The sequence below is a fragment of the Dama dama genome, chromosome 9 (genome assembly GCF_033118175.1).
Source record: "Dama dama isolate Ldn47 chromosome 9, ASM3311817v1, whole genome shotgun sequence".
NCBI lineage: Eukaryota > Metazoa > Chordata > Mammalia > Artiodactyla > Cervidae > Dama > Dama dama.
In genome coordinates, this window is record NC_083689.1 from 42,925,597 (window position 1) to 42,947,894 (window position 22,298).

At 43.0% G+C, this 22,298-nt stretch overlaps 1 protein-coding gene across 2 annotated transcripts in view; it reads right to left on the reverse strand.

Moving 5' to 3' along the window:
• Nucleotides 1-9,802: 9,802 nt before the first annotated feature.
• Nucleotides 9,803-22,298, reverse strand: part of LOC133062290 (T-cell-specific guanine nucleotide triphosphate-binding protein 2-like) — a 28,313-nt gene continuing 15,817 nt past the window's right edge. For both annotated transcript variants that reach the window (XM_061151123.1, XM_061151122.1), the window contains one exon: nucleotides 9,803-11,391. In XM_061151123.1, coding sequence (XP_061007106.1) covers nucleotides 10,129-11,373 — 1,245 coding nt within the window. In that variant the 5' untranslated portion in view covers nucleotides 11,374-11,391 and the 3' untranslated portion in view covers nucleotides 9,803-10,128. The remainder of the gene's footprint in view (nucleotides 11,392-22,298) is intronic.

Below are 22,298 nucleotides of genomic sequence, written 5' to 3' on the forward strand. Positions count from 1 at the left end.
TGTCCATCGAGTCAGTGATGCCATCCAACCATCTCATCCTCTGTCATCCCCTTCTCCTCCCACCTTCAATCTTTCCCAGCATCAGGGTCTTTTCCAATGAATCAGTTCTTCGCTTCAGGTGGCCAAAGTATTGGAGTTTCAGCTTCAGCATCAGTCCTTCCAATGAATATTCAGGACTGATTTCCTTTAGGATTGACTGATTGTATCTCCTTGCAGTCCAAGGGACTTTCAAGAGTCTTCTCCAACACCACAGTTAAAAAGCATTAAATTTCCAGAAAGACATCTACTTCTGCTTTATTGACTATGCCAAAGCCTTTGACTGTGTGGATCACAACAAACTATGGAAAATTCTTAAAGAGATGGGAATACCAGACCACCTGACCTGCCTCCTGAGAAATCTGTATGTAGGTCAAGAAGCAACAGTTAGAACTGGACATGGAACAACAGATTGGTTCCAAACCAGGATAGGAGTACGTCAAGGCTGTATATTGTCACCCTGCTTATTTAACATATATGCAGAGTACATCATACAAAATGCTGAGCTGGATGAAGCACAAACTGGAATAAAGATTGCTGGGAGAAATATCAATAACCTCAGATATGCAGATGACACCACCCTTATGGCAGAAAGTGAAGAAGAACTAAAGAGTGTCTTGATGAAGGTGAAAGAGGAAAGTGAAAAAGTTGGCTTAAAGCTCAGCATTCAGAAAACTAAGATCATGGCATCTGGTCCCATCACTTCATGGCAAATAGATGGGGAAATAATGGAAACAGTGAGCGACTTTATTTTTTTGGGCTCCAAAATCACTGCAGATGGTGACTGCAGCCATGAAATTAAAAGACGCTTGCTCCTTGGAAGAAAAGCTATGACCAACCTAGATGGCATACTAAAAAGCAGAGACATTACTTTGCCGACAAAAGTCCGTCTAGTCAAAAGTCTATCTAGTCTATTCATGGGTACTAGAGGTTAGAACATTAGTATATCTTTTGGGGGACATAATTCAACCCATAACGCCACCGATCTACATTCTGTCTCTATAGATTTACCTGTTCTGGATATGAGATTTGGCTTTTTAGTATAGATTGACTGATTCTAAAATTCGTATGGATGTGGAAAGAGCCCAGAATAGGCAGGACTATTCTTGGGTTTCCAAGCCTGGATTTTGTCTACCTTCTAGGAACCAAGAACCCATCCGCTATTGCCAGCTCCCTGTGAGTGAGGAAGAGGGTCTAGGAGAGAAGTGTAAAGAAGTCAAAGTCTAGAGAACATCTCCCAGGGCCAGAAGGGCTGACACTGCCTCCCTCACTGTAGGGAGTATACCTGGCAGACAGGATGGAAACAGATTATGGGAAGAACTGCAGAAATGTGGCTGAAAGCAGATTCTAGGGCTATGGAATTGGAAGATACCCAGCAGTCTGCTGTTATTTGCTGTGCTATTTGTCATCCTGGGATCCCTGTTTCCAGAACCAGGAGGACCTTATGATATGGCAAGATGATTCTGCCAGGTCTGCCTCTTCCCTCTCCCTCCTGCTCCTCCTTTGACAAAGGAATCCTCTGAATTGCTGTTGAATTGCTTCAACATCAGTTCTTCCAGTGATATTCAGGGCTGATTTCCTTCAGGATTGACTGCTTTGATCTCCTCATTGTCCAAGGGACTCTCAAGAGTCTTCAAAGAAGTAGAAGCATAAATACCTTAAACATAGTGAAAGTACTTTTAAAAAGCTCAGCTATGCATGGGCAAACACCTGTAATAGTTCCTTCATTTTCCCTTGGCATCACAATGTAAAAGTTGTGTCCTAGGCTAGTTTCCAAAGGAAACAGAGCTTAAGGCAAATGTGCTGACACTTTAACAGAGCCCTTCAAGGAGGGGTCCACGTATTTATATTCTATCAACAGACAATCAGAAACACTCCTTGAGTGTACCACCACTACAAGGGTGGTCTCAAATTTGGGCTTATATGGGAATCCCATAGAGGGCCAGAGCTTCTAAACACTGGCTGCTGGGCCTCTGCCTGCATCTTGATTCAGGAGGTCTACAGTGGGTCTAGAATCTGCCTTTCTAACAAGTCCTCAGGGGATGCTGATAATGCTGGTTTGGGACTATGCCCTGAGAGCCCCTGAAGCTCCTAGAGTTCCTGCAGAGCAGCCGTCACTGCTCTGCAAAGCTTCAGGGCCTTCCAGCTGTGAGGCCCTAGCACCGTGATAAAGTCTTATCTGTGATTCCCTCCTTCCAAGGACATGGATAAATGCAGTGTTTCCTTTCTCCTGTTAGTAATTTTACTTTAGAAACTAAGATGTGGAGAGTCCAAGTCAAAATACTATCCAGTGGTTGGGCCTGGGGGCAACTGGTCATCTCAGCACAGAGCTGTGTATGAAGAAGTGAATAGATTCCTAGTAGGTCTGATGCTTCCTAGCAGCGGAGAAGTAGAGGGGGAGTTTGACGTGGTGGCTGGGTATAACCCACACATCTCACAGCCTCTGTCTCTTCTTGTCCTGCTGATTCCCAGCCACTGAGGGACCTGGGTGAGTTGGTGATTATGGGGAAATGAGAAGTGAGCCTCCCTGAAGCCCCTTATTCTGGGTCCTGAGCTGCAGGCACCAGTGAAGCCATTGCTGGTCTGTGTGATCCTTCTTCCCTTGTCCTGTGGTCTCCATGTTCTTCATGTTCCCAACCTTCCAGTTAACCATATCAGACTTTTGCAGGGGGTTCTCATTGCTCCATAAAGGATGTTGACCATCCAAGGGTGCAGAGGCCACAGGCATCTGTGCCTGGGTGGGGACCAGAACTGTAGTTCCTGTTTCCTGGTCACATCCCTGGCCCTTTCTTTCCCTCCACAGGACCGCCTCCATTAACACCCACTACCCCACCCCCTACCCTGCCACCCCAACCCCCATGGATAGAACTAATATTCCAGAAGATTACATGTTAACCCTGGGGAAGTTCCAGTGGGGAAAGCTGTGAGTAAGAGATAAAGGAGGAATCAGGGAAGGGAAGAGCTGAGGATATGGGAATGTGAGATCAGAGGAATATCTTATAGCCCAAATCTGCCTTTGCCTTGGGAGGGGTCTAGTGTAATGGAGAGGGTGGTCAGTGGGAATGTCCCCTCTGAGAATACCAAAGCCAAGTCTCTTGGTTTCATTTCTGGTTGGCATTGCAGTTGAGAGTCCCACTGGTCACCTCACAGTGAAAGTCCTCAAAGGGCACAGTGGGGTTTTAGATGCAGCTACCACTGAACTTCACCAGAGAAACCTCCCTTTTTTCAACTTTTAAGCTGATTAAAAAAAAAATTTAATTGGAGGCTAATTACTTTACAATACTGTAGTGGTTTTTGCCACACATTGACATGAATTAGCCATGGGTGTATATGTGTTCCCCATCCTGAATGCCCCTCGCACCTCCCTCCCCATCCCATCCCTCAGGGCCATCCCAGTGCACCAGCCTGGAGTGCCCTGTCCCATGCATCAAACCTGGACTGAGGATCTGTTTCACACATGGTCATATACATGTTTCAATGCTATTCTCTCAAATCATCCCAACCTCACCTTCTCCCACAGAGTCCAAAAGTCTGTTCTTTACATCTGTGTCTCTTTTGCTGTCTTCCACATAGGGTCATCATTACCATCTTTCTAAATTCCATAGGGGCTTCCTGGTGGCTCAGATGGTAAAGCGTCTGCCCCCAGTGCAGGAGACCGGGGTTCGATCCCCAGGTTGGGGAGATCCCCTGGAGAAGGAAATGGCAACCCACTCCAGTACTCTTTCCTGGAAAATCCCATGGATGGAGGAGCCTGGTGGACTGCAGTCCATGGGGTCGCAGACAGTCAGACATGACTGAGTGACTTCACTTTCACTTCCAAATTCCATATATATGCCTTAATATACTGTATTGGTTGGACAAGGCTGTGGTCCATGTGATTAGATTGGTTAGTTTTCTGTGATTGTGGTTTTCAGACTGCCCTCTGATGGAGAAGGATAAGAGGCTTATGGAAGCTTCCTGATGGGATAGACTGGCTAAGGGGGAATCTGGGTCTTGTTCTGATGGGTGGGGCCATGCTCAGGAAATCTTTAATCCAATTTTCTGTTGATGGGTGGAGCTGTGTTCCCTCCCTGCTATTTACCTGGGGCCAAACTATAGTGGAGGTTAATGAAGGTAATGGGGACCTCCCTCAAAAGATCCCACGCATGTACTGCTACACTCAGTGCCCCCAACCCTGCAGCAGGCCACCACCAACCAGCGCCTCTGCCAGAGACTCCTGGACACCCAAAGGCAAGTCCAGGACAAACACTTGTGGGGTCACTGCTCCTTTCTCCTGTGTCCTGGCGCACAAGGTTCTGCTGTGCCTCTAAGAGTCTATTTCCCAGTCTGGTGTAAGTTCTGGCAGCTCTACAGTGGGGTTAATGGTGACCTCCTCCAAGAGGGCTTATGCCATACCCAAGTCTGATGCACCCAGAGCCCCTGTCCCTGCGGCAGACTACTGTGACCTGTGCCTCCACAGGAGATGCTCAAAACCAGTTCTGTCTCAGTCTCTGTGGGGTCCCTGGGTCCTGGTGTGCACAAGGTTTGTTTGAGCCCTCTGAGCGACTCTGGCAGGAATGGAGTTTGATTCTAAATGCAAATTCGCCCCTCCTACCATCTTGCTGGGGCTTCTCCTTTGCCCTTGGACGTGGGCTATCTCCTCACAGCTGCTCCAGCACCTACCGTTTTACTGGGGTTTCTCCGACCTTGGGCGTGGGTTATGGTTTTTCCAGGGGTCATGTATGGATGTGAGAGTCAGACTATAAAGAAAATTGAGTGCCAAAGAATTGATGCTTTTGAACTGTGGTGTTGGGGAGAAGACTCTTGAGAGTCCCTTGTACTGCAAGGGGATCCAAACAGTCCATCCTAAAGGAAATCAGTCCTGAATACCACAGTATACTTTCAGGTATAATTTCAGATACCTGAAAGTCAAGAGTAACAGGAAAATTTGGCCTTGGAGTACAGAATGAAGCAGGGCAAAAGCTAACAGAGTTTTGCCAAGAGAACACACTGGTCATAGCAAACACCCTCTTCCAACAACACAAGAGAAGACTCTACACATGGAAATCACCAGATGGCTAACACAGAAATCAGATTGATTATATTTTTTGCAGCCAAAGATGGAGAAGCTCTATAAAGTCAGCAAAAACAAGACTGGGAGCTGACTGTGGCTCAGATCATGAACTCCTTATTGCCATTCAGACTTAAATTGAAGAAAATAGGAAAAACAACTAGACCATTCAGATATGACCTAAATCAAATCCCTAACAATTATACAGAAGTGAGAAATAGATTTAAGGGACTAGATCTGATAGACAGAGTGCCTGATGAAGTATGGACAGAGGTTCATGACATTGTATAGGAGACAGGGATCAAGACCATCCCCAAGAGAAAGAAATGCAAAAAAGCAAAATGGCTGTATGAGGAGGCCTTACAAATAGCTGTGAAAAGAAGAGAAGCAAAAAGCAAAGGAGAAAAGGAAAGATATATCCATTTGAATGCAGAGTTCCAAGGAGTAGCAAGAAGAGATAAGAAAGCCTTCCTCAGCGATCAGTGCAAAGAAATAGAGGAAAACAATAGACTGGGAAAGACTAGAGGTCTCTTCAAGAAAATTAGAGATACCAAGGGAACATTTCATGCAAAGATGGGCTCAATAAAGGATAGAAATCGTAATGGACCTAACAGAAGCAGAAGATATTAAGAAGAGGTGGCAAGAATACACAGAAGAACTGTACAAAAAAGATCTTCCCAACCCAGATAATCACGATGGCATGATCACTCACCTAGAGCCAGACATCCTGGAATGGGAGGTCAAGTGGGCCTTAGGAAGCATCACTATGAACAAAGCTAGTGGAGGTGATGGAATTCCAGTTGAGCTATTTCAAATCCTAAAAGATGATGCTGTGAAAGTGCTACACTCAATATGCCAGCAAATTTGGAAAACTCAACAGTGGTCACAGGACTGGAAAAGGTCAGTTTTCATTCCAAACCCAAAGAGAGGATATGCCAAAGAATGCTCAAACTACCGCACAATTGCATTCTTCTCACACGCTAGTAAAGTAATGCTCAAAATTCTCCAAGCCAGGCTTCAACAATATGTGAACCATGAACTTCCAGATGTTCACGCTGGTTTTAGAAAAGGCAGAGGAACCAGAGATCAGATTGCCAACATCTTCTGGATCATTGAAAAAGCAAGAGAGTTCCAGAAAATCATCTATTTCTGCTTTATTGTCTATGCCAAAGCCTTGACTGTGTGGATTCAACAACAAACTGTGGAAAATTCTTCAAGAGATGGGAAAGCAGACCATCTGACCTGTCTCTTGAGAAACCTGCATGCAGGTCAGGAAGCAACAGTTAGAACAGTTAGAACATGGAGCAACAGACTGGTTCCAAATAGGAAAAGGAGTACATCAAGGCTGTATATTGTCATCATGCTTATTTAACTTATATGCAGAGTACATCACGAGAAATGCTAGGCTGATGGAGCACAAGCTGGAATCAAGATTGCCGGGAGAAATATCAATAACCTCGATATGCAGATGACACCACCCTTATGGTAGAAAGTGAAGAAGAACTAAAGAACATCTCGATGAAAGTGAAAGAGGAGTGTGAAAAAGCTGGCTTAAAGCTCAGCATTCAGAAAACTAAGATCATGGCATCTTGTCCCATCAGTTCAGTTCAGTTCAGTCACTCAGTTGTGTCTGACTCTTTGAGACCCAATGAACTGCAGCACACCAGGCCTCCCTGTCCATCACCAAGTCCTGGAGTTTACACAAGCTCATGTCCATTGAGTCGGTGATGCCATCCAACCATCTCATCCTCTGTCATCCCCTTCTCCTCCTGCCTTCAATCTTGCCCAACATCAGGGTCTTTTCAAATGAGTCAGCTCTTCGCATTAAGTGGCCAAAGTATTGGAGTTTCAGCTTCAACATCAGTCCTTCCAATGAACACCCAGGACTGATTTCCTTTAGGAAGGACTGGTTGGATCTCCTAGCGGTCCAAGGGACTCTCAAGAGTCTTCTCCAACACCACAGTTCAAAAGCATTAGTTTTTCTGTGTTCAGCTTTCTTTATAGTCCACTCTGTTGTGCTTCTTCCAGCCTGGCATTTCTCATGATGTACTCTGTATATAATTTCACAACCTGAGCATTAGCATATTTCCTCAACTGGGAACACTCTTCCAACTTATAGGTGCATGTTGTTTTTGTGCTCAAGGTCCAAGGAGCAGCATCTTTCACAAAACCTTTTTCAAAAATGCCCCAGTGGAGAGAACCATTTTGTCATCTATTTTTCAGTCACCAAGTTTGTGTCTGACTCTTCGCGACCTCATGGACTGTAGCACACCAGGCTTCCCCTTCATGGATCACTGCCTTGTTGTGGTGAAGGGGCTTGAATAACTTGATGAAGTGATCAGCCATGCCATGTAGGGCCACCCAAAATGGATGGGTCATAGTGGAGAGTTCTGGCAAAATGTGATCCACTCTAGGAGGGAATGGCAAACCACTTCAGTATACTCACCATGAGGACCCCATGAACTGTATAAAAAGGCAAAAAATATTTGTCATCTACTAGTCAGTGATTTGGGCTTCCCTGATAGCTCAGTTGGTAAAGAATCCACCCACAGTGCGGGAGACCCCGGTTCAATTCCTGGGTCAGGAAGATCCCTTGGAGAAGGGATAGGCTACCCACTCCAGTGTTCTTGGGCTTCCCTTGTGGCTCAGTGGCTCAGCTGGTAAAGAATTCATCTGCAATGCGGGAGAATTGGGTTTGATCCTTGGGTTGGAAAGATTACCCTGAAGAAGGGAAAGGCTACGCACTCCAGTATTCTGGCCTGGAGAATTCCATGGACAGTCCGTGGGGTCACAAGGAGTCAGACGTGACTGAGCCACTTTCACCTTCTTTCTTTCAGTCAGTGATTTGGGACAGAAGACAAGACGGGAACTGTTTTACCACTGACCCAGATTTTAAGATGACTGAAAGAATTTCTTAGCCAGTAACACTGAGCTGCAGGAATTAGAAGAAGAAGGCCTCTTTCCTTTCTCACTAATACCAGCCCTCTGGCTGTCATGAAAGGAGTTTTGTACTCACAGAGTAAGACGTATGGGGACCAAGGAAGTGTATGGTACACTGATGTGATATGTCGGGCTATGAGCTGAAGGCTACCAAATGAGACAGGTTCACCCAAAGCCTAAAATGTGGTCAGCTATCATATAATCTCCTGGAGGAGCTACAGAAGCCTCCTCTGACAGAGTCTGGAGGGACCTCAGATGCTGCCCTTATAAAAGCCTGATGCTTGCACATTGATAGGTGGACTCACAGGTCTCAGTTTGGAGACATCTCAAAGTTCTGTCCCCTCCCACCAGACTCTGAGACTTTCCTTCTTCTTCTCAGCCACCTCCCAAGTCCCCACTTTGCTCTACCTGTGAAATCATTCCGTCCCTTCTGAATGCCGGGTTAGGTACATGAAACTTCCCTTTCACCCTTGGCCATGTTGATTAAACCAAAGCACTGGAACTGCCTCTCTACTTTCCTCCTCCCAAGTTCTTTCTTCCCAGATGGAGAGATTCATTAACCCTGCCTGTCTTATCTGGGAAGAGGGAACTTTGAAAATAAAAATCATAGATGTAAATATTTGATAACTCTTGTTTTGTAGCAAGGGTGTTTCCACAGAGACCCACAAAAGATACATTTGATTTGTCCTTTGCAATATTGTTGGAAGGCCCCCAAAATGGAGTAAAAAGGTCCAGGGACCTTGGAAAGTCATGACTTCTGGAGGAGAAGATTGTATGAGTCCCTGTGTTGGCCACATCTGATTGACAAGATGAGGTAGAGGTAGAAGGAGGATTTCCTCAGTATCCATGCTCTTTATAAGGACAGATGAGGTCTAGGGGCAAGTTGACAAACAGACTGTATTCTGAGAGTGTAAATACTGTGCAGGGATTTACATTAAGAATTGAGGAACAAAAGAATTTTTAAAATCAATTCATCCATAACAGATGGTCACAAGCTCCTTCCCTTTTAACATTTTACATACCTATTAAATATGAGGCAGCACCCACAGTGATCTCCTTCATCCCCCACTGACTGCATCCTCTCCTGAGCAGTGGGGGAGCATGGAGGAGTAAAGTGATAGTGGGATACTCATGCCCTCTTCCACATCTCAGTGCCCTCCACCCTCTGAGAGGACCTCCAGAATATGGGAATTTGAGGGATGACTCCCACCATGTACATATCTTACTCAGTACAGGGTCTATCCTATACCAGTGATGGAAAAAGGAAGAAAAGTCACATATATGATTACAATTACTATAACATCAGGAATGAGAATCCCTAAGACTGAGACAGGTGATGTTGATGTGTGCTAGGTCGTATTTCAGAAGTTTGATATAAAATTTGGTGAGTGAAAAATGCACTCATTTTCTCTCTTCTGCCAGTTCACTTATTCTTTGCTTTCCTTCCTAATTCATTTTTACTCTTTCATATCTCTTGTCCCTCATATTGTCTTGTTAGCCCAGTGTTGAAAAAGTTCTGGAAATATAAACCCTGAGTTGGTTTCCTTCCCCCTAATCCTCAGGAATATCTGAAAATATGACATTCTATACCCTTTCTCTAATTCTCTCTCAACTATTTCTCCTATGTAGTTCTCTAAATTCTTCACTTGACCATGTTCCCAAATGTGTGTATTTTCCCTCATTTTCATGAGAAGGACAATGAGATGATAATGTCCTAATGATGATAATGATAACAGGGGATCATAATTCATAAAAATCCAATGGATAACAGTCATCCTCATTGTTGCTGAAATTTTATTATCTGAATAAATCATGCAGAAGAAAACTACCTCATAACACTGGAAGATTAATGAAAGGTACATGGTACACTTCTATCATGATTCAAGGAAAACAGCTCAGAGAGTACAGTAAACAGGCTATGGTCAAATTCCCTTGTAGAGCAGTAAAGTATCAATGTGGAGCAATGGCCTTACTCTAACAGAGAGAAAATATTTTCAGATTGGGAAGCATTGGCCTTGGTGGTATGCAGAAGATCCTGGCCCACTCAGAGAACACAGCGTGTGAGGTTCACTTGTTATTCACATTGGCAAGTCCACCCATCTCTACTTCATCTCCTCAATCTTAGCCAAGACTCTTTTAGCATCTTCCGCCACTGTATCGATGAATTTCAGATGTAGAAAGTAGACTTTGTAAAACTGGAAAACAGAAGACTGGGGGAGTCCAGTAATTGAGAAAATGATTTCAGCAAACTTCTTGACATTGGCTATTGTACTGTCATCCTCCACAAGTGAGTTGAAATCTGTGGACTTCATGAGGCTGGTGATCTCTTGCTCAGATGTGCCCAGCTCCTGGGCAATCTGACTGACCGAGTCCTCATCCAAACCAAAATGGCTTTGATAAAGTTTCAAGCACTCCTCCTGTTCAGACAAGTTAAAGACACAGCAGAGAGGCATAATGGGGAAGAAGGCCAAAATGGCTGCCTTGAAGGCTTGCAGCCAGACCTTCTCCTTGATTATATCTCTTTTCATCTTGATGAAAGACTCAGACAAATTTGGCAACAAGAGGACAGAGGTGTAGCGCTTTTCATCAGGGAGCTCCTGCAGCACTGTCTCCCGCAGTTTTAGGAAATCAAACTTCTTCGGCTCAAAGTTGGACACCAGGAAGACAGTCGGCTCAGATACAATTTTGCTGAGATTGATCAGGCAGTTGTCTCGGATTTGCTGAAGGACTGTCTCCTTTTTGAAAGATCTGGGTTTGCTTTTCTTTTCATTATATAAATCATTATCCACCTTGGTTCTAACAAAGTAGAATTTTTTTCCGTTCTCCTGAATTTCCTGGGCCAGCAAAGCATCGTTTGAGCTAAATCGTGAGGAAGAAATAATGATGAAAAAGTCATACTTATCATCTCCCACTAATTCTTGATAAGGGTTTGGAAGGGATTTGGGGGTCCCAGTTCCAGGCAGGTCCCAGAAGGTCACGTGGGGACACTTTGGATGTGGATAGGGAGTTTTCTTTGTGGTGGTTGGCACAACTCCAACAGAAGCAGATCCAGCCTCTTCATGACCAATTCCTCGCAAGACATTGATGAAACTGGACTTGCCAGAACCAGATTGCCCAATCACAGCCACATTCAGGGTAGCATTCTTGGATCTCTGAAGTGATCTCTCAATCTCATCAGTCGCCTCTTTCAGTTGCCCCTTCTCAATGCCTTTTACAATACGTTCAAGGCTTACCTGAGAGAGGATCCCCCCCAGTTTACCGACTAATGTTTTGTACCAAGACCGAAACTTTGAGGCCTGTTGCTTCATATCATTTTTCTCCATGGGATGTGAGAGGAGTGGATCCATGCCAGCTAACTGAATAATCTGTGGAAAAGAAGAGAGAATAAGGAGGTAAGGTGAATGAAATAACAGAACAGACACAGAGTTAGCTGAGAAAACACAATGGTCTTAACAGACCAGTCCCGTCTCTCGTGCAGACTCATGTCTCTACAGTTAAATTATTTTCTCTGATGGCTTATTTTATTGAAGTATAGTTGATTTATAACATTGTGTTAGTTTCTGGTGTACAGCAAAGTGATCCAGGTACATATATATGGATTTCTAGGTGGCTCAGTTGTGAAGAATCTGCCTGCCAAATCAGGAGACACAGGAGGCATGGGTTCTATCCCTGAGTCGGGAAGAACTCATAGAGGAGTAAATGGCAACCCACTCCAGTATTCTTGCCAGGAAAATCCCATTGGCAGAGGATCCTGGGGGGCTACAGTCCATGGGGTCACAAAGAGTTGAACACAACTTAGCGACTGAACAACAACAGCAATTAATAGTTTATATCAGCTAGTCGCAAATTTCTAATTTATCCCTCTCCCCTCTGCCCCCTTTGGTAAGCATAAGTTTGTTTTCTATGTCTGTGAGTTTGTTACTGTTTTGTAAATAAGTTCATTTGTATCATATTTTAGATTCCATGTGTAAGTGATATCATATGACATTCATCTTTCTCTTTCTGACCTAGTTCACTTAGTGTGGTAATATCTAGGTCCATCCATGTTGCTGCAAATTGCATTTGGTCATTCTTCTTTTATGGCTGAGTAGTATCTCTTGGTAACTTTTGTTTCCACCATTGCAGAAGACACTGCCTGTTTTCTATGCTGATAATTTATATGTCCAAAGTGTCAGGACAGTGTGAAGGACAGAATAATGGTCCCTAAGATGTCCACATTGTGAAATCCATAACTTGGGAGTGTGCTACTTTACATAGCAAAAAGCACTTTTTACTTGACATTAGTTTTTAATTTCACTGCTAGACAAAGCCTAATGTTTAACCTGTCCATGTTTGATTATTGCAGGTAAAAATATCATCTAAAAATTTGAGGACAAGAATAAAGGCTTAGTGTATTCAGCAGTTTTTGAAGGTAATTAAGTTAATGATGCTCAGATGAAAAGATTATCTTGGCTTATCCAAGTGGGCTACATATAATCACAGGAATCACAGGCAAGATGGAGGTAGGGCCATGTGCTGAAAAGAAGACAGGATAATAGAGCAGAGGTTGGAGTGAAGATCTAGGAAGATGGAGGAAAGGCAATGAGCCAAGGAATGTCAGGCAACTTCTAGAGGCTGAAGTAGACAAGAAAATGGATTATCTCCTGGAGCCTCCAAATAGAACAGGCCCTGCTGACACTTTGATTGTAGCTCCTTAAGATTCATTTTGACTGCTCACCTCCAGATCTATAATAGAATTAATTTGTTACACAGCAAGGGGAAACTAATATAGACAGTCTGTACTGTCATGACCCCTGAATAGAGAGACCAGCACCTTTCCATTCTGCAGGAAGAATCACTTAGGTCATGATGTTAGTGAGCACAGAAGGCTTCCAGAAGGACCTCATTTCCAATAACCTGCAGCAAATCAGGATGGGACCTAGCCTGTGGGAGAGGCAGGAAGCAGAGCCAAGAGTACCAGGTGGTGACCGCCAGGACATATGTTCCATAACATGTGTTATAAAACCTGTTTCCCGTACGTCTTAGAGAACAACCAAAACCACAGTCATGGTGGTATAGCTGCCCAGTGGGAGCTTGATATCTATTTACCTCACTTCATGGACCGATATGGGTAGAATATAAAATGTGTAACAAGAAGTCGTAGAGGAAGTAAATAAGAGCTCTAATTTTCCCTACCCCGTTCAACACAGTTTTGAAACATGGGTATCTGCTTAAACCGAGGTAATTTAAAGACATTATTAATATTACATCGATGGAATCTCCTATCATTTACTATGAGCAAGGATGGTTATATCAAGAAAGTGTGATTTAAGAAATATTTATACACATAAGGTTGTCTCAGGAATTACCAGTGAGCTCTGTCCATTAGGGGTGTGCTGAATGCTCTCCATCCCCACCCTACATATCAAGCAAGGACAATCTTAAAAAAATAAGGAAAATCATGATTCTCAAACATAAAATAAATACATGTTAAGGATTTTAATAACTAATGACTTATGAAGGAAGTGAGCAGATGTTACTGCTAGTTGAATGAATACTCAGGAAGAGATACAATTATAGTTCAAGAATATTGAAATGAATGTCAAAGTGAGACAAGAGTACTGTTTTCTAAGGAGAGGGTGGGAAGTCTATTGAACCTCAACAGACAGATTTTATGTACGTCTGTTGTTCTCATACTTTCACGGGTGAAATTAATGCTCAAAGTGATTGTATTAATAAATGGACCCTTGCAAGTTGCCTGGGTCATGCAGGCAGAGCCATCACGAATAGATTAGTGCCCTCATAAAGGAGATCTCCGAGATCTAGCTTAACCCTTCTGTCACATGACTTTATAGAAAAGGCACCCACCTGGGAAGTGTGCTCTCATCAGACACCTAATCTATAGTTGCCTTGATCGTGGTTTCCAATTCTCCAAAAATAAGCAAAATAGATTTTTTTCAATAGAGAACCCAGTCTGTGGTTTTGTCATAGCCTGCATGGATTAAGAACATGGCAAAGAGGGAGGTGGGAGGGGGGATCGGGACGGGGAATACATATAAATCCATGGCTGATTCATGTCAATGTATGACAAAAACCACTATAATATTGTAAAGTAATTAGGCACCAACTAATAAAAATAAAGGAAAAAAAAATAGCTCTATGATAATAAGGCTAGAATCAGAAAACTCTCAATGTGCATCAAACATTGCATAATTTACCATTGGTGAAAGCAGTAAACATTCTCTTGTTCCAAATTTTCTTACAACTTTTTCAATTTAAAAAAAGGAGAAGAAATTGGGACTTCAGCTCTCTACCAGCCACCTCTGCCCTCCGTCCTTTAAGCACAAAGCCAGAATTGGCCACTGCAGATATACAGTAAGCTTACTCACCAGCTCTAGAGAGAAAACAGATTTTCTAAGGCAGAGGGCAGGTCCAAATGTTTCCATTAAAACAGCAGATGCTGCACAGGAACACTTCCCAGAACTTAAGTTTTTACCAGGGAATGCAATCAGAGTGTGCTTCTGTGCTCACTGTAAAGAATAAGGATTAGCAAGTCTTTGTGCTCCCTGGGTAATGAGGCCCAAATGGGAGGCATCAGGAAGTCTCTAACCTAAGCGTCTCTCTCAGGAAGAATTTGAGCAAACTCTGGGAGATAGTGGAGGACAGAGGAGCCTGTCATGCTGCAGTCCATGGGGTTGCAAAGGATCAGACATGACTTCATGACTAAACAACAATAGGAAGATGTCGTTGATATTTTAGAACTCACATTTTGAGAAAAAATGGGAGGAACTTCCATACCATGTATGGTATATTTTCAGTATATTTTATACATCATGAAAATAAACAAAGCATATTTTATACTGTACTTCAGTGCCAGCATAGAGATAAACCAACTGACCCTCAGAACACAACACTGATCTTTATGTTTGCCTCAAGCATGTGTGGAATTGTGTTTAATAGGAGTCATATATGGCACATCAGTGAGAAAAGTAGGTACTGTGCAGTGATGGAGCTGGACAAATTGGTTATCCTGGTTATCCATATGGAGAATGTTACTGATTCTCTACTTCTACCACTACTGATAATCAACTCTAGAAGGAGAGTAAAGACTGAAATTTCAAATGGAAAACTCTAGAAGAAAATATAACTGATCTTAGAGTAAAAAAAATTTCTTAAACAAGATACCCAGATGATAGCTCTATAAAAAAGATTGACAAATGAGGTGCCTTAGACTACATTAAAATGAAAAGCATCTTTTCATAAAAAGACATGCTTAAGGGGGAGTAAAAATTTCTTTAGACACATGGAGAAGATATTTGCACAAACATGTTAGACTAAAAATCAATGCAAAGAAGATATTTTTTAAATGGTAAACACGAAAAAGCAAGACAATCTAGTATGGAAGTGGAAGAGAGGAATAAAAAGATCTTTCTCAGAAAAAGAAAAAAATAAACCATATGTGATCTGTAAGCACACAGAAACTTTAACAGCCTCCTTAGTAATGAGGCAGATGCAAATCTGTGCACAATGAGATGACAGTGTATATCAATTCAATTGGAAAATTTAAAAAGTTTGACAACACTGAGTGTTAGGGTCTCTGAAACTTTGAAAAACCAGTATGGATAAATTTTATAAACTGGTACATTCACGTACTTTGTGACCCAGCATCTCCGCTCCAAAGATGGTACTGAGGAGTCAGCGTGCAAAAAGTACAGGTGATATGTAAAAAGTGTTCTTGATAGCAGTCTTCATATTGACAGAGAATGGATAAATAAACTGAATTCTACAGCACTGAAAAGAATGATCCATTGTTACGCTGTTGCTGCTGCTGTTAAGTCGCTTCAGTTGCATCCGACTTTGTGCGACCCCGTAGACAGCAGCCCAGTAGGCTCCTCTGGCCCTGGGATTCTCCAGGCAAGAACACTGGAGTGGGTTGCCATTTCCTTCTCCAATGCATGAAAGTGAAAAGTGAAAGTCAAGTCACTCAGAGGTGCCTGACTCTAAGCGACCCCATGGACTGCAGCCTACCAGGCTCCTCCGTCCATGGGATTTTCCAGCAAGAGTACTGGAGTGGGTTGCCATTGCCTTCTCTGCCATTGTTGTACATAGTTTAATAAACACTATGTTTTAGTAAAACGATGTTGAGTTTAAAATATATAAACAGAAGTGAGTAAAAACAATAGGAAAAGAAAAGTGGAATCCTGTTTATATCAAAGAGTGTTCTTTCTATAGTTTCTTCAAAGAGTTTTATAGTATCTGGCAGGCTTTCTAAAGAAACATTTCTCCAAGAAATGCATACAGATGGGTAAAAAGAACATGAAAATATGCTCAGCATCACTAAATAAGAGAAATATGGATCAAAACTACAGTGAGGTATCACCTCACACCAGTCAGAATGGTCATCATCAAAAAATCCACAAACAATAAATGCTGGAGAGCATATGGAGAAAAGGGAACCCTCCTATACTGTGGGTGTGAAAGGAAACTGTTACAGCCAGCAAGACGAACGGTATGGAGGTTCCTTAAAAAACTAAAAACAGCTACCATATGATCTTGGGAAAGGAGTGCGTCAAGGCTGTATATTATCACCCTGCTTATTTAGCTTACATGCAGAGTACATCATGCAAAGTAACAGGCTAGATGAAGCACAAACTAGAATCAAGAATGCCGGAGAAATAACAGTAACCTCAGATATGCAGATAACACCACCCTTATGGCAGAAAGCGAAGAACTAAAGAGCCTCTTGATGAAAGTGAAAGAGGAGAGTGGAAAAACTGGCTGAAAACTAAACATTCAAAAAACTAAGATCATGGCATCCAGTCCCATCACTTCATGGCAAATAGATGGGGAAACAGTGGAAACAGTGAGAGACTTTATTGTCTTGGGCTCCCAAATCACTGCAGGTGGTGACTGCAGCCACGAAATTAAAAGACACTTGCTTTTTGAAAGAAAAGCTACCACCAACCTAGACAGCATATTAAAAAGCAGAGACATTACTTTGCCGACAAAGGTCCGTCTAGTCAAAGCTATGATTTTTCCTATAGTCATGTATGGATGTGAGAGTTGGACCATAAAGAAGACTGAGCACTGAAGAACTAATGCTTTTGAACTGTGTTTGTTGGAAAAGACTCTTGAGAGTCCCTTGGGCTGCAAGGAGATCCAACCAGTCCATCTTAAAGGAAATCAGTCCTGAATATTCATTGGAAGGACTGATTTTGAAACCAAAACTCCAATATTTAGGCCACCTGATGCGAAGAGCTGACTCATTTGAAAAGACCCTAATGCTGGAAAAGACTGAAGGCAGGAGAAGAAGAGGACGACAGAGGATGCGATGGTTGGATGGCATCACCGACTCGGACATGAGTTTGAGTCAGCTCCGGGAGATGGTGATAGACAGGGAAGCCTGTCGTGCTCCAGTCCACGGGGTGGCAAAGAGTCAGACATGACTGAGCAACTGAACTGAACTGATGATCTAGCAGCCCCACTCCTGGGCAAATATCTGGAGAAAACCATAAATCAAAAAGATCCATGCACCCCAATGTTTGTTGCAGCAGTATTTATAATAGCCAGGACTTGGAAGCAACCTAAATGTCCCTCAACAGAGGAATAGAAGATGTTGTACATTTAATCTAAGGACTATTACTCTGCCATCAAAGAGCAAAATAATGCTTTTGCAGTAACATGAATGCAGATAGAGATGATCATACTAAGCAAAGTCAGAAAACAAAAGACAGATACCATAGCTATCACTTATATGTGGAACCTAAAGTGTGGTGCAAATGAGCTTGTCTATGGAACAGAAACAGATTCACAAACATAGAAAACAGACTTGTGGCTGCCAAGGGGAGCGTGCAGGCGAAGGAAGTACTGGGAATTTGGGATTAGCAGATGTAAACTATTATATATAGGATGGATAAGCAACAAGGTCCTATTATATGGCACAGGGAACTATATTCAATATCCTATGATAAATCATAACAGGAAAGAATGTATAAAAAAGAATGTCTATATGTGTATAACTGTCATTTTTCTGTACAGCAGAGATTGGAGAAACATTGTAAATCAACTATATGTCAATAAAAAGCTAAATTAAAATTAGTTAACTAAAAAACTAATAAGGATCTATTGTATAGCACAGGGAATGCTCCTCAATACTCTGCAATGGTCTATATGGGAAAAAGAATCTAATAAAGAGCGGATATATGTTAAAGTCTTAACAGATGAACTTTGCTGTACACCTGAAACTAACACAGCATTGTAAATCAATAAAAAAGTTTTAAAAGGTAGAATACCCTTAAATATATTCTCAAGAAAACATAACAAAATATGGTTTAGGCAGGCATATTAAGTGATAATATAACAAATGAAACAAAGTTATCAAACACACACTTTATGACGTTGTTACCCAAGGGCTGGTGACAGGGCATGGTGTAAATAGGAGCATACACGTAGGCATAGTTATTGAAGGTGTTGTGTTTCTTGGAATGGTTGTACAGTGTGTAGGTGATAAAGGATTTTAAAAAAAGAAAATATCTCAGTTCTTTGCAAATTGGTGCTGCATATATTCTTTCATCTATAGTCATGAATCTCTCCCTCCTTCCTAGTTTGGGAATATTCTGTCTGACATATAGAGACAATCGATGTTATGATGGAAAAAGGAAAACTGAGAAATGCTTAAAGGAGGTGGAGGGGACAGGAGAGACTGGCATTCTAGGAAGAACAAACTGCAAGGCAAAGATGAAAACTGACAATGAACGTGACAACTAGCCATGGATTCAGATGAATACATAGAGACACCGAATTAAAGACCTCAGTATTAAAAAGACTGTTCAGGTTTCCGCAGGGCTGGGCTGGTCCTTATTTTGAGGGTCACTCCAAGTCTCACTTGGATAGACTTGATAGACTCTGGTATGGAGTGGCCTTTTCTCAGTGGGCTGGGGCATGATGTCCCTGAATCCACACCTCACACTCAATAGTCAGACTTTGTAGCCCTAGGTGGACTAAGATCATATAAATCTTCCTAAGGACAAGAGATGACACAACTTGTCAGGGTCACTCCTGGGCACCTACAGAGTCGAACTGTTCCTCGGACACAAGCACTACTTCTGCTTCTTCAGGAGGAACTCCTAACAGGCCCCATCGGAGGTCTGTGAACCTCTGCAAAGATGCCTTCTTCCCACACAGAGTAGGAATCCAAAGCAGAATCTAGGCAGATTCCACAAGAGACATACCAAGATTGCTTGCTGACTGCACTGTAGAGTCACATTTTGGAAAGTTTTCTATGTTTGAATTCCACTTTCAAGGCGAATCTGGCCATTAAATGCCTGAAACGGTTTGGGACTGTGTTCAGAGGAATTCACAGGGTCCAGGAAGGAAAGCAGATTCAGCTTCTTTTGCTTGTACCACCTCCTTCCATGTTCCCCCAGCTTTCGGCAAACACTTAACCCATAAGATGCTTAAATGTCATCCCTTCACAACCAGAACTGGGCAGGCTGGAGGGTGGACCATGAGGCGAAGTGCCAGGCCTCCAGTTTAGACCAGACTAGGCTCGCGGATTCAGGTAAGAAAAGCAGGGAACAGGAGCAAAGGGAAGAATGTTGTGTCAGTCTGAGTGTGGGCTGGAAAAGAGTTTCCAGACACAGAGTTGCAGGAGGAGTGAGTTTATTAAGAACAACGAGCACTGCATATATGTACCACAACGTCTTTATCCATTCATGTGTTGGTGGACATTTAGGTTGCTTCCATATCCTAGCTATTGTAGATAGTGTTGCAAGGAATGTTGGTACATGTGTCTTTTTCAGTTATGATTTTCTCAGACTATAGGCCCAGTAGTGGGATTTTTGAGTCACATGGTAGTTTATGGGGCTTCCCAGGTGGTGCTAATTGTAAAGAACCTGCCTGCCAATGCAGAGACATAAGAGATGCAGGTTCAGTCCCTGGTCAGGAAAATCCCCTGGAGGAGGGCATGGGAATCCACTCCAGAATTATTGCCTGGAGAATCCCATGAACAGAGGAGCCTGGCAGGCTACAGTCCATAGGGTTGCAAAAAGTCAAACATAACTAAAGCAACTTAACACACATGCATGGTAGTTTTATTCCTATTTGTTTGAAGGAATCTCCATACTGTTCTCCGTTGTGCTTGTATCCATTTCCATTCTCACCAACAGTGCAAGAGAGTTCCCTCTTCTCCATACCCTCTCCAGCCATTTTTATGCCTGAGCCATAACGGAGAAGGCAATGGCATCCCACACCAGTACTCTTGCCTGGAAAATCCCATGAATGGAGGAGCCTGGTAGGCTGCAGTCCATGGGGTCGCAAAGAGTCGGACATGACTGAGCAACTTCACTTTCACTTTTCACTTTTATGCATTGGAGAAGGAAATGGCCACCCACTCCAGTGTTCTTGCCCGGAGAATATCAGGGATGGGGTTGCACAGAGTCGGACACGACTGAAGTGACTTAGCAGTAGCAGTAGCAATCAGCCATAAAGAGGAACTCATCAGAAGTCAGTTCTGATGTGTGAATGAACCTAGAGCCTGTATAATGATACAGAGTGAAGTAAGTGAGAAAGAGAAAATCAACCATTGTATGTTAATGTGTGTATGTGGAATCTAGACAGAGAGTACCGATGAACCTGTTTGCAGGGCAGCAGTGGAGATGCAGACATAGAGAACAGACTTGTGGACACAACGGGGGAAGGAGAGGGTGGGACAAATGAAGGGAGTAGCATTGAAACGTATACTTTACCATAGGTGAAAAAGATAACCAGTGGGAATTTGGTGTATGATGCAGGGAGTTCAAAGCTGGTGCTCTGTGACAATCTAGAGGGTTGGGATTGGGTGGGAGGCGGGGGGGTGACTTAAGGGAGTGGGGATATATGTATACCTATGGCTGATCCATGTTGATGTATGGAAGTAATCAATATAATATTGTAAGGCAATGACCCTCCAATTAAAAATAAATAAATTAATTTAAAAAAGAAAGTTACTCTGGACACCTGCTTCCAAATGACATAGAAGTATCTTTCATTTAGCATTAAATCTTCTGATTCAGACCACAAATTCAACAACCATGGGACTACCATTTCTTGTCTGGGATTTGCAGCTGTGCATTTCAGCTATGGTCTGGCAGCAGGGGTGTTCTCTTTTATTAAAAAAAAAAGAACAAGAGAGGTAATGTGGGTGCTGTGAGCACAGCCGGCTGACCTCCTGACAGCCAAGGGAGACAATGGGACAGCATTAGAACAGCAGGCAGGCTCACTTTTTGTGGGTTAGGAGCCTATTTTTATGGCCTCAAGACAAAAAAAAAAAAAAAAATACTGCTGGAAGGATGGCATTAAGTGATTGGTTAGGGTGCTAGAGAGTGAGTCCTGGGCCGGGCATTCTGCCTAATTTGTCGTCAGGAAGTTGGCCTGTAAGGATCAGAGGGGATTTTGGCAATGGTTACACGGGGATCAGTCAGTTTTGGAGATGACCTTGATTCTGGGCTCTACTTCTGTGACATTTGTGTAAGGCTTCCTGCGGGGAGCCGGCCTGACTGCTCAGGCTCCTTCTTGGCCCTGAGAGAGATCAAGAGGTCCCTCTCTGTCCCACCACCCCTGATTTATTAAAGTACAGGTTGGCCTTTCTTACCTCCCTCAAGGAAATTGCTGTAGCGACCTTTTACCCATTTTCCTGACGAGATTGTCAGGCTCCTGTTTATGGTTTATGTCTAGGTAATCTTTAACTGATTGTAATCATACTAAGAGGCTTAGTCCCTTGCTCTGCTAGTCTTAAAGAGTTAAGATAAAATTCCTGAGCGAAGACTAATGCCTGCGATTCTGCACGTATACATGTCCTTGATCTAAATTTAGTGAGTCCTGTTAGCATATATATGTATGTTACCCCTCAATAAAGTTGTCGGTTGTCAGTTTCAGTCAAGAGCTGACTCCGTCCCTCTCAACCCCATCTTTCCGAGTCTTTATTTTCTTAGGTATTTCGGCGATTGCATCCATGACCGGTTCGTTTGCCGGCAGGCTCCGGCAGCTTCCCACCTTTGGCCTTGGGAGAGGACTCCAGAGAGGATGGGCAAAGAAAGAGTTGCTTAGAGCCCTAAGGCTTTTGTGTGGACCAGCAGTTTTCAGCCTCATTTTATTCAGAAAACCCTCTGCAAGCGGTTTAACTATAAAAGCAGTTGCTCAAGTAGGAAATGGGTGGGGTCTGTGAATTACTCTGCAAATGCTTGCAAGATTTTCAGTGGCCGTGGCAATGGTTCTGTGGTGACTGACATGGCTAGACTTCTAATAGTTTCGTCTC